Genomic DNA, 13,677 nt, shown 5'->3' with positions numbered 1-13,677 from the left:
CAAACCCCCTAGCCCCCCTGGATACAGCCTTAGTCATTTGCTGTATAATCTCTCTAAAGAAATCCCCTAGTCCAATTTTTTTATGTAATTTGAATTTTTCTTTCTTTTGAGCAGATTTTTATTTAAATATATTTCACATGAGCTGATGGGAGGATATTACCATGGCATTTTATGTAATTGGGAAAATTACAAATGCTGGAAAAAATAAGTTTTAGTTTTTGGAAAAATCGTCGAGGATTTGGCAGCTATCCCTTCCTGAAACGTAAGATTGTGTGCACTTCATGATAAACATTTTCTTTATGATATCTCCCCCCTCCCTCAAAAAAAATATATTTTCTTATTTTTCTTTTGGTTCTATTGATTTCTGAATTTCAGAGTTCTAAGACTTTAAATTTTTCCCTTTTCTTTCGCTTGATTCTTTTATAAAAATCAGGGATAATTAATCCCAAACGCCGAACAAAATTTTTGGAAAACTGAGATTTTTTAAGACAAAAGCACCTATATTTTAATGTCATTTGATTTTTCTTTACCTTGAATCGTATCATACATTCAGTCCTTCAAAACATCCCCACGCTCTGTTTTTTTTTTCTAGTAATGAGAAATTGATATTTTTTCTTTTGACACGATTTTTATCTGACACATGTTATTATGAAGACTTAAATACTAAAGAAGAAATTCTCTCTTAAAAAAGTAGGTTATTTTCTTTTTTTCTTTTAACTCTATTTTCCAAATAATAACTATAGCAGATCCTGAGAAGAAATATGACATAGATTTTACCCTTCCATGAATTTTGTGGTAATTCGTAACAATACCAACAGGGCTGACAAAGCTAACCACGCTCTTCACTTCTAAAATTTTATTTACCTAATTTGAAATTTTTATTCTTCTTCTCACTCTATTAAAAAAAAAATGACATCGACGCCTCCCTAGACCCTAAGAAAACTATTTTCACTTTTTCACCCTTTAATCGTAAACTAGCTTCTCTAATTTTTAATTATTAATTATAGATAATCTACCCAAGAGCCCAAACACAGAAATGGAGACTCCAACACCACCCTAATCAGCTCCTGCATATTTTATATTTTCATTTTATATCAGTTTTCTAAACAATAAATATACTCCACCCTAATGGCAAGGACGAAACACCTACACAGCCCCCCCCCCCTACCCCACTCATATATCCTCTGTGTAGCAACATAAATTTAATTTGTTTTTTTAATTTTGTGTCGTTTCTACAATTTAATGAACCTTCCGTTTTATCTCCCCCCCCCAGACCTTAATTCACCTATACAAGTGTCTGTAACTATTTGATCCAATACATGGTTTCTTGTCAATATTTCCGTGTCTATTTTAAACAATAATCATATTTTATCCTAGTAAGAAGGGTAACACAGCCCTTCATAAAGCATGTGATAACAGCGGGTCATCTTAGCGATGACCCTGAAACATCTATGGAGTCTTCAAATTTAAATAATCTGAGCAAATTTCACTTTTTTTGTATCAACATTTCCCTGCATTTCTCCCCTTCAATTTTAAATGATTTTTTCTTCGAAGTAGTAAGAACATAAGGGGCTCCGATTGCTCCCTCGCCAATAAAAACCCTCCAGATCACGCTTCAATAATATAAATACAAAGATTTTACAATTTCTTTCAAGTCTAGTTTTATCATTCTCAGGTCCAATTTTATTTAAATAGTAACGAAAGGGAACCCTAGTAGCAATATGGTAAACCTGTCTTCACCTCGCGCTACAATCTAATCACCTTTAGTTATTTTATATTTTCCTTCAAGTACAATTTTGTCTTTCTTACGAGTGTGATTTTATTAAAACCATCATGAAAGGTAACCTCCCTCCAACTCTAAAAGGACAAATTTACATTTACAATGTAAATTTACAAGGGCAATACTCACTTCTTGATTTATAATTAAATGCCATATACCCAAAAAACTTTATAACTCAGTCTGGCAAAATTGATTCCTCTCGAGTCGTTATGACGAAATTCAAGCCTCTCAAGACAATACAGGGAACTCACTATACATACACGAAAACAGCATATGTTTAACAAATCATCACTCCACATATACATAAATCAAGTCAAAAACCAGAAAACAAGAAACTATTGCTCCAAGATCCATTAAGGAAATCGAATATGGCGCAATTCAAGTATCACGAGACAATACTGAAAACTCAGCAACAGGAAAGGCAAAATACCAGAAATTTTTAAGCCTTTCACATTTCTTATTTAATCTTTCGATGACAAAACCCTTACCAATTCCAGAATCTTAACAAATTCCACCCTACATTTTTCAAGAATCCCAGCTTTTTTTGAATTTTTATATTTCTTACTTCGATTCTTGACAACGAAAGCCTTACCATTTCAAGAATCTCGGAAAATTTTTCATTTTCTTCCTTGTAACCATTTGATTTTTCATATTTTTATAACTTAATCTTTCAGATTTCACGAATCAAGAATTTTCACACATTCAAACTTTTTATACCTTCTTATTTCAACTTTCGGCAAAAAACCTTTTCCAATTCGAGAATCTTACCAAACTACACCCTTCATGTTCCAAGAACCACAGCTTTCTCTTAAAATTTCACAATTCTTGTTTCAATTCTCAACAACATAAGCCCTTCAGGGATCTCAACAAATGTCTCATTTTCTTTCTTCTAACCCTTCGAATTGTTATTTTGATTACTGAGCCTTTCATATTTCAAGAATCATACCCTTTTGCCAACTTTCAAAGTTTTTATTCCAACTTTCAAAAACAGAACAATTCTCAACCCAAAAATCTCAATAGATTTCGTCCTTTGTATTTTAATAATCAAAGTTTTTTTCAGATTATCACAATTCTTATTTCTAATCTTGATAACAAAAGCTTTTCCAATTCAAGAATCTCAGCAAATTTCTGATTTTCATCCTTCTAAGCCATTGAATTGTCATATTTTTATAACTAAGCCTTTCATATTTCATAAATCACACTTTTTTTTTGCTAACTTTCAGAGTTTGTAACAAATTTCGCCCTTCGCATTTTGAGAATCACAGCTTTTTTTTTAAATATCACAATTCTTTTTTTCGACAACAAAAGCCTTCCCAACTGAAAAACCTGAACAATTTTTTTTTTCTGTCTTCTAACCTTTTAAATTTTTAGAAAACTAATCTGTTCATATCTCAAAAGTCACACTTTCTTTATCAAACTCCACATTCCTTCAAGTTATTTTTCGAACCTTGAGAAATGAAAACTTTCAGATGCCAAGTCGTTCAACTTTTCAAAGAATTTTCGCACTTCTGACACTTTTAATTTTTGGTTTTAAAACAGAACCCTTTTTATTTCAAGGATAACAATTTTGCTTCGAAATTTCTCATTTCTTCAGATTATTTTCACCGTTTGACAACAGAAGGCCTTCACATTTTAAGAATCTTAAAAAATTTCATATTTCCAGAGTCAGTATGGGCAATTCATTAGCGGGAATACCAGCAAAGGCAAACACAGCGAAACTCAACATACACAACTGAAAATTCATTATGACGAAATTATGACGGTGAATAAAGAGGACTCATCAACGGAAAACTCAGCAACGGGAAATTCAGCATACAAATCTGAATACAGCATATAGTCAACAAACCATGACTCCAAACATATCTTAATCAGGTTAAAAGTCATAAAACCAGATATTAACACAGATTTGAGTCTTGTGGTTCAATTATGTGTAGGCAAAGTGCAATTGTATTGGATTGAGCCATGGGTGGTTGAAGTGTATGAATTTCATTCAGACGGCATGTTTACAGTTTTTATCCACTTGCATAACATCTGAGGTTTCTATTATTATCGAATGAACACTAACCAAGATTACATTTAAGAGCATGTGAAGGAGTATTTGTAAAGTGAATAGTTTACAAAAGGCTCAGCTGGAATCAGCTGCGGCATATTTTTTTTTAATTCTATTTTAAAGTTTGAATATGAACAATTGTTGGATCAACAAAAATAAAAAATACTTTTTTTTGTTCAGTCAAAAATATGAACAACGATACAAAGACGGACGATCAAAATGTACTTAAAAAAATAATCTGGATTATTACATTTTTGACTAATGAATGTCCAAATATTAAAACAAACAAAATATTTATTTGAATTTATCTTACCTCAACTCTTTTCAGTAGCGACGGTACCCCTTTTTCATGTAGCCTTCTCAACTCTAAGCTGGCCTTTTCGGCATCTAAATTTTCTAACCACTTAAGTACAGTCCTCAACGAGTTCTTATACATGTCCCACAATTTTAATCTATCACACAGGTCCTCATGCTTTTTATTCAGAGCATCAATAGCTTGATCATGAATTTTATGGAGGTTTGCTAGAGTTAAAGAATCATCGGAATGGGAGATTTGACAAGCCTCTTGCACACCTTCCAGAGCACTAAGTTGACGAACTACCTGAGGCTGAAGCTGTAAAAGAGCTTTCTGGCGAGTCAGCAGGATTTCATGAAGCTGAAAAACGAAACTTGTGGGTAAAATACAATAATATAAATCACACCCTGACAGAACGAGATCATGAATAAAAGTTAAAGTAAAATCCTACCAAGGGTACAATTTTGCACGCCCATGCAATCCAGTATATATTGTGTGGACACACCATTTAAACCAATAAGAACCTTGAGCTAATAACAATTCGTTTTTCTTTCTAAACTATATAGTCCCCACTTTACAATAAGTGACGAAAAGGAACAGTGTTTTCGATGGTTTAAATGCAGAACAATACTCAAGAGGAATAAAGGGGTATGCCAACTCGGGGTGTATTTAACTGGAAACCCTAAGCTAGACGCCTGACTTTTGCTTAAAATGCATAACATTTCGTGCACTAATATACCTTAAATAATTATAAATTATTATTTCTTTATTTTAAATTTTTAACCTAATGATGGATGCTTTGCACATTTCCCTGTTGAATAATTTTTAACATAAAATATAGAGTACATTGGAGAAAAACACCGTCAGAACAGTTAAAGAAATTAAAGAAAGAAAGCTAAAAATTGAGGAGCATAGTTTTCAGCATAATACCAAACCAACTACATCATATATCACGTCCAAGGGCTGCACAAAATATCACTTCAGAGAGTGAGAACATCCTCTAACAAAGTAAGTCAGGTTCAAAGCTTCTAATGAAGGATCTTTCAAAAGTGAAGCACCAAATCTATCTCAGATCAAACAGTTTGTGGCAACCAACTATAAGTAAAAGGTGTCTTGTGATAAGAGCTACCGAGACTCCCAAAAAAAGGAATTTGATAAAGTTATATAGTTCAAAAAAATTGGCTTTTTTATGGTGATTCCAAATATATAAGATTAACTAAGTTGACGAAGAAAATTTGGCTAATTTTTACAAGGAGCCGGAGTTATGCTTGGCTAAAAGGTTTGCAATCTTGATTTGAAACAATGCTATGAAATTCAACATGCATGAAATCCCTAAGGTCACTATCAATTATCATTCTAGAAAATACATAAAAACTGAAATGAAATCTTGAACAAGAACTGAGTAATCAATGCTTAATTGTATCATTGTTGTCTATATTGAAAAAGCAATGTTTAGTATAAATTCGCTATCTTTACCATACTCGTACATAAGAAGTGGAAGAAGGAGAAAACGAGAGAAAAGAAAGATGAGGTTATATAAAGAGAAAATAACATACCTCACATTTCTTTACTTCTTCACTGAGGTTTTCATAAGCAGGTGGTATAGGCTGCTCGACAAAATCATTAATACTCATCAAATAGTCTTTCCAGGATTCAACCACCCCCTTCTGGTCTTCAGTCTTAAGTAATGTAAGACAAAGCTGTTCATAGCTTGCAAATGTTTCTTTGAAAACGGTCTGCCAATCCTAGAAATAAAATAATACTTAAAAGAAATAATAATAACAATTTAATTGACTAATTTCTAAACCATATTGATGACAGCATTTCTATGCTGAAATTTTATAAAACGTGAAAAATTGTGATAAACGCTTCAACTAGAAAAACTCTCCTATAGAGTGGTTATGCTAAACTGTTAACTTTTTAAGCCTATAAGCTTGGTCCATCAATACCAAACACCTTTTGTTAAAGTGAAAAGAAAATACGTATTTCAATACAATCATTCTAAATTTGTTATATTTTAAAGGGAGGAGGGGTTAGATCTTGTATACCATCAGAAAAACAAAATGCAATGAATATATTTTAAAAGAGCGTCAATACTTAGAGTTACATATTTTAGGCTTACATGTTAAGCTTTGATTCCTAAAAATATTAGAGGTGGGAGAGTCTCAGTCAGTACTATATTTGACGTTTATTACCACTACTTGAGGGTTTCCACGAAAAGATTGATATATTTTTTTTAAGTCAATGGTACTCTTTTTTATATGGTTTTTACATGCAGTATATAACAAGATTGCCATCACAATCAATAATGGCAATTTGCCACTAGTTTTGGCAATGATCTACTTTTAAAGCGATTGAAACCCTTCTTAAAAAGTTTTAAGGCAATATTCTGAGGAATCAATGTGTAAATGGTCGTGAACGTGCACTTTAGGAGATTTATGCAGTATCCTTTGTCTGGCTGAGATTTGAGCCTACATTCTGAAACTCAGCATGCAGCATCGACTGGCTCAGTACATTTTACTGTATTACATTTTCTGGTCCTAAGAATCCTTTCACGGATTCTTTTTTTGTTTGTTCAAAATATTTTCTATTTTCTTTATTCACTGGTAAAGTAAATGAACGAATAAGTTTAATGGCTTAACTCAATCAATACTAAACAAAAAAAAAATAAAAAATGATGATGATACATCCTAACAGAGAGGAGAGTTCGTAATTGTTCTGACAGACAAAAATAAGGATTGAGCTCATGATAAAAAGTAAACTAATAAATACAAACAGATTGGAGAGCTATAAAATGAAAGGCTAGAAGGAGAAAGAAAAGATAAAACAGGGGAATAAAGTAATACCAGGTAAGCAGTGCACAGTAGATGACCCCGAAATGATACATAAGAGGTTTATACTTCATCATCAAACCTCATTGAATAATTTTATTTTTTTTTTCCAATTATACTAGTTATGTCCAAACCATTTGCCTGGGAAGAGAGATTTAGAAAATGAGCCTTGGAAGAATAAAAAAACAACATCCCACCTTAAGAGCTTGTATCAGAGAGTCGTGAGGTATTCCTGCAACTACTTCAGGTTTTTTTCCTTTGATTTCTAGAATTCGTTCTGCATTACTCAATGCTTTAAGTTGTTCTCGCAACGCTGTAAGTTGATTTGCTCTTCTTTCACCTTCTGGTTCTTCTTCAACCGCACTAAGAGTCTAGAATGAAGAGGATGTGGGTTAATGACAGAAACAGATGTTTAATATAATCGTTTTAGTTATATACTAACTCGTATCATTATCATCGTATCATTATAACTCGTATCATTGTATCATTATCATCGAAAAATGTACAATAAAACACAAAATTTGACAATTCAGGAAAGTGTAGTGCCTAATCTACTACCATAAAATATCACAGTCAAGAAGCATTTATATAGAAACTTAACCAAATTAAAAAGGAAATGGAAAAAAAGAAAAACGTGGTTAATTGAGCTGAATATTTTACAACAGTAAGGGAGCCGAAGATAATGAAAAAGCAGAAAAAATAATGGAAAATATTTGCGAAGTAAGTGAATGCAGCTTCACTGGAAAAATTGACTGAAAAAGATTTTTTGCCCAAAGTGAACATGCTTGAAAAAAGGAATCGAAAAAAACTTGAAAGTAGAAAAAAAACAGAAATTTAAAAACTTAGGAGTTGGTTAAAATTATTTATTTTGAATTTTGTTACTTCTTATGTAAACGGATTACATTTTTTTAAAACTTAAAACGAACAGAAATTACTTCGTATATGAAAGGGGCTGCTTCCTCCTCAACGCCCCACTCTTTACGCTAAAGTTTGACTCTTTCTATCAACTCTACTTTTTTAAATAGTAAAAAAATTTAGCGTAAAGAGCGGGGCGTTGATGAGGAAGCAGCCCCTTTCATATACGAAGTAATTTATGTTCATTTTAAGTTTTAATGTCGCTCCTTACTTTCAGTTAAAAAAACTTGTTTTTTTTTAATTTAATTTCTGAACGTTTTTGAATCAGTGCATGTTTTGATTTTGGCTCTCCGCATAGGAATAATTACAACAAAATTTGCATATTTATTTTTTTTGGCTAAATGGCTTTCTCATAGTTTTGATCGAATGATTTTGAGAGAAAAAGGAGCGGGGGAGGAAGCCTAGTTGCCCTCCGATTTTTCGGTTACTTAAAAAAGCAACTAGAACTTTTAATTTTTTACGAATGTTTTTATTAGTAAAAGAATACGTAACTTATAAATTAGCTTACGTAACGAACTTTTGTATTCTCATGTTTTTATTACATATATGAGGGGGTTCACCCCCTCGTCAGTACCTCGCTCTTTACACTAAAGCTTAAATTCTGTCCCAATTCATTAAGAATGACCCCTGAATCACAAAAGCCGTAGAATAAATAGTTGAAATTACTAAAAATACTTTAGCGTAAAGAGCGAGGTATTAGGAGGAGGTGAGCCCCTCATATGCGCAATAATTTCTGTTCGTTTTAAGTTTTAATGCTGCTCCTTACTTCTAGTTGAAAAAACTTTTCATATTTATTTTTTCATTTTTTTTTAATAATACTAGAAAATCCTGCCCTCCCTTCATGGAAATTTTCTTCCTCCCTGATAAATTCCTCGATGGAAAGCTCCCCCAACATATCCCCCTCTCCTCAACCCCTCCCCAACCAAAAATCCCCCAAAACGTCTGTACACTTCCCAATACCCATTACTATATGTAAGCACTGGTCAAAGTTTGTAACTGTAGATTGTCCCATGGGGACTGTGGGGGAGTAAGTCGTCCCCAAGGACATAGTTATAAAGTTTTTCGACTACGCTGAATAAAATGGATATCTCAGAATTTTGATTCGTTTTTCCCTCCAATTTTTTGGTCACTTAAAAAGTGCCCTAAAACTTTTCATTTCCGTTAGAATGAGCCATGACCACTGGGTCGATATGATCACCCCTGGGAAAAAAAACAACAAAAAAACAAACAAATAAACACGCATCCGTGATCTGCGTTCTGGCAAAAAATACAAAATTCCACATTTTTTTAGATAGGAGCTTGAAACTTCTACAATAGGGTTCTCTGATCCGCTGAATATAATGGTGTGATTTTCGTTAAGATTCTATGACTTTTAGGGGATGTTCCCCCTATTTTCTAAAATATGGCAAATTTTCTCACGCTCGTAACTTTTGATGGGTAAGACAAAACTTGATGAAACTTATATATTTAAAATCAGCATTAAAATGCGATTCTTTTGATGTAGCTATTGGTATCAAAATTCCATTTTTTAGAGTGTGTTACTATTGAGCCGGGTCCCTCCTTACTATAGTTCGTTACCACGAACTGTTTTATAATTAGCTTACAATATTAATTTTGTTTTTTATTGCCACTTTTTAGTAGCATTTAAAAGTATTTAGCTTGACTCCAGCCTTTACGTGTTTACATAGCTCCGACTCCAAATCCAAAGTGGCTTATATTATTTCTGTTACTTCGAATCCATTCAGCAAAAATATATTATAAAAATTCGCGATATTAAATCGCGATAAAGTTGCAGAGAACGATAAAAAAAGAAGAGAAAACATTTCGGCAATTTGGAACCAAGGTGAAGAGTTACAGGCAGTACTAAAAGGATTTAAAATAACAGTCTTAGCAGCTGATTTTGCGGTAAATGAGGTTTTCAAAAAAGGGTGGCAGAGAAGTCGGAAACAAATAATTATGATCGTGGATATGATCATAGGCATCGCAATAGCACTGTATACGTAAAGAGCGATGTGGGCACAACGTACTATTATTATTTTATTGTCTAGACCAGGGCACTTCGTATTGAAGGAGTTGTCGTAGAAGTTTCGAAAAGGACTAATTCGATTGTAAATTGATGGGTCTAGTGCCCTTTTTAATAGTGAAAGTGATTGGAGGGCAACTAACAATCCTTCTACGCCCGCCATTTCCCAAAACATATCCAATCAAAAATTCGTAATGACCATTTTTTTCAACATATTTGAAAGGTTTGGAAATTATATCTTTTGAGGATGAACCCCCTCCCACAACCCTCAGGGCAAGGGCTGTAAGTTATATTCTAGGGGCATATGAGGTTTATATAGAAAACGTGATCATATAAACCTTAGAGGGGCTTCAATGGATTGGTAATCAGAAGATCTAGTGCTCTTTTTAAGATTCAGAGTTATCAGAGGGTGGATACCCCCCACATCTAATATTTTCCCGAAACGCATCTAATAGAAATTTTAACATCGTCATTTTGTTTTAGAACCTTCAAAAAGTACTCATTCGATTGGAAATTGAAAGGGCTAGTGCCCTTTTTTATAGTTGACTAATTGGAAGAGCAACTAACGTCCCTCTAACGCCTGTCATTCCCCCAAACATATCCAATCAAAAATGTTGGATAGCCATTTTTTTCAAATAAATTGAAAGGTACGGACATATATGGTATATATTGAAAGGGTAATCGTATAAACTTTGGAGGTGGATGATTGGATGGTAATCAGAAGTTCTAGGGTCCTTTTTAAGATTCAGAGTGATTGGAGGTTGAATACCCCCGCCCCCAACTTCGTATTTTCCCGAAATACATCTAATAGAATTGTGCAATTGGCCAACTATGCTTCAAAGCTAAATGTTGCTTTATAATAAATCAAAAGGCATTGTATTTATGGTTGCTAATAAGACACCTCAGCAATATATTGAAAACAACTGGGGGTATTAAGTTGAAACTTTTGGAGATACTACTGTTACTACTTCTGCCCTTACGATCTAAATAAATGAAAAGAGTGTAAGTGTATCCAGGTTGCACATAGGCCTAGTATTTGTTATTGGGAAGTAAACAAACCTTTTTTCGAGAGGCGAATTTTCTTTGGGGAATTTTCAGTGGTGGGTGTGGTGGATGCTCCCTCTTAAATACTTTACTTTTTACGCTAAAGTATGAATTTGCATCCCAATCCTTTACGAACAAAAATAGTGAAACACAAGGTTCATCAAATTGGGATAGGATAGCTTTTTCAACATTCTAAATAGCATTTGCGTGGAGCAACGTATTGTGGAGGGGGCATCCTCTCCGTATCGTAATAATTTCTTTTCGTTTAAGTTTTAATGTTGATCCTTACTTTCAGTTGAAAAACCTGCCTTTTTTTGTTTAATCACAAACAATTCACCGGGGGAAAACATTGAAATGCCGCTGATTTCACGCTTTGGATGCGTGAGCTGATCGCATATATAGGTATATAATATATAACAGGCAGTTAGTTACCTCTGCATCGCCTTTGTCAACGTAGCGTTAATCAGCTATGCAAGGGTGGAATGTGACGTAAATGATGCAAATAAGGTACAAAATTTTTCTGGGGTTTTGACCATAAGTGAGTTACAGTGTCTCCAAGAAGTTTGCAGAAGAAGCAGCACATTAGCTTTCAGACAACGTCATTAGATATTACGCAAGATTTCGTTTTGTATTTCTGGTAACGGTATCTTTCGGATATGTTCTTCGGCAGGTGTTTGATATTGTGTTTCTGTCAACTGGGATGCCAATTATTGGATATAGTACTCAATAATAAATATGTATTCCAATATCCTACCGTCAATTTAACTTTTTATGGGACCTACGTTTAAATTTATAATTTGTATTATTTATGGTGCTAAAAAAAACGTCATTCTATCTTACTATTATACTATTATTACTATTATCACATTTTGTAAATGTCTACCTAAATCCAGCATTATGGAACAAAAAGTAGGAGCCAGGGCTTTCAAAATAAATACAAAATGGTACCTGTCTTGCATCCTGGAGTTCACTTGCGACAGACGTCAACTGCAACGTTTGATCTTGTTTAATAGAATCAATTTCAGAACAAGCATTGGCAACGTCTTCAATATCCTTTTTCAAAATTTTCAATCGGCGTTTAAGGCTTTCCACATCATCCATTAAGCCTGTCGGAGATACCATCAAACCTAGAAAACGATTTAGTCAAAAGTTAGAAATAATAAAGTCATAACTTGTCAGGTATACCAAATTACAAATAGTCTTCAAAAATTCATCTTAAATAAAACAGGATTTTAGGACATATTTATAGTTTTTCAAACAACCATTTTGAGAGGGATGCGGAGCTACTCGCAGATTATGCTAGCCTTAACACTGAAAGAAAATATGAGTTGAAGGAAAAAATATCAAACGAATGAGAGGTAAATAGTGTAGGAAGGATGCGCCCCGCTCTTCTGCGTATGTTGATAGGATTCATCATTATTTAACTGAAAATAGGAGCTCAAAAAAAAGAGAAGAGAGGGGCGAGGGTGGGGTAAAATATTTAAATGGTGAAATCTTTATACTAGGTGTGGTATGAAATAGGGGTTTCTTATGCTTAAGAGCATAACCGTATGCGGTGTCTGTGTGAAGCTGTTATGTGATATAATAAAAGAATTTCTAAAGATGATAATAGAAATAATCTAATGTATATCCAGGTGCTACGCTTAGGGGGTGAAAATCAGGTATGGCTCAGTGTTTCCATTTCCTTAATCTAAATTTGCTCCGTTTAAAAGTGGAAATGCGCCAAAAGCTTCATTTTGTAGTGAAAATGCTCCAAAAGCTTTATTTTGTAGTGAAAATGCACCGAATGAACCATTTGTCCCCTAAAAAACGCGCCAATTCGAAAATTCAATGCGCAACCGTCTCAAAAAAGCGCTTAAATGGCCCCTAAAGGCCACTTTGGTATGAATAGGATCTAGATTAAAAAAAAGCTCAACTTCTAGCTAGAGGAAACCCAGGCGCGCTCATTGCAGAGACACGGTGCCTAGTAACAAAGGTGAGTTTCTCTGCTTTGGAAACGCGGAGAAATGGGATGGTCGGGAAGCCCTATTTCAGCTAATTGTGATGTCATGTGATATCAATATTTTGTAGCATTTTGTCTTGTGAGCCCATACTTTTTGTGCATTATATAGCTAGCAAAAGGCACCATTATACTGTTGTCACATCAACTAAAAAAATATCTACGTTTATTTTCCCATGTATATATCTACTTTTATTTTCCCATGTATTATTTTTGGTTCAGAAAATAAAATAGCTTGATTTATTTATTTTCCACAATATAAAAAAAAATGCAGAAAAGGTAAAAACCAACAATTTTTCCTTTTTAACTCAGAAGTTATCCCCCTCCCGAAAAAACGCCCAAGATCGCATCGGCTATTCGCGATTTCTTGATATGGGATGCAAACTTCTGTACATTCTTGAAATTGGATGCAAATTAAAATTTTTAGCCTTAATAAAGGCTTGAGTCTTGCGCAACGTGTTTTCTATCATAGGCTACTTGTTTTTCCGATATTATGCTTTGGATAAAGAGAGAAGGCGTAGGAAGATTACTCCGAATATTTTTCTGAGAGACTCCATCTAGAAAAATTAAAAAGAGTGTAACATAACAATTTTCAGCAATGAGCTGCGAGTAGCTCGTCACTCAAAAGTTCTCATTTTCTCATGTCTTTTTTTTCAACTTTTATCATAAAGTAGATAAAAGAAATGCTTTATTTTGACCTAATGGATGTAAGTTAAAAAATGTCGCATAATTATTGCACC

The 13,677-nt window shown here is 33.6% G+C and overlaps 1 protein-coding gene across 1 annotated transcript in view; it reads right to left on the bottom strand.

Annotated features, from left to right (window-relative positions):
- The window catches only part of LOC136028707 (muscle-specific protein 300 kDa-like), a gene marked incomplete in the record, with an annotated part of 463,479 nt that overhangs the window by 70,489 nt on the left and 379,313 nt on the right, over positions 1-13,677 (bottom strand). The window contains 4 exon segments of the mRNA XM_065706609.1: positions 4,144-4,485; positions 5,682-5,870; positions 7,154-7,327; positions 11,887-12,065. Of these exon segments, the coding sequence (XP_065562681.1) occupies positions 4,144-4,485; positions 5,682-5,870; positions 7,154-7,327; positions 11,887-12,065 (884 nt within the window).

Source organism: Artemia franciscana, chromosome 1, assembly GCF_032884065.1.
Source record: "Artemia franciscana chromosome 1, ASM3288406v1, whole genome shotgun sequence".
Classification (NCBI taxonomy): Eukaryota; Metazoa; Arthropoda; class Branchiopoda; order Anostraca; family Artemiidae; genus Artemia; species Artemia franciscana.
Note: the sequence above shows the minus strand (reverse complement) of the source record. Positions and strands in the feature narration are given on the sequence as shown.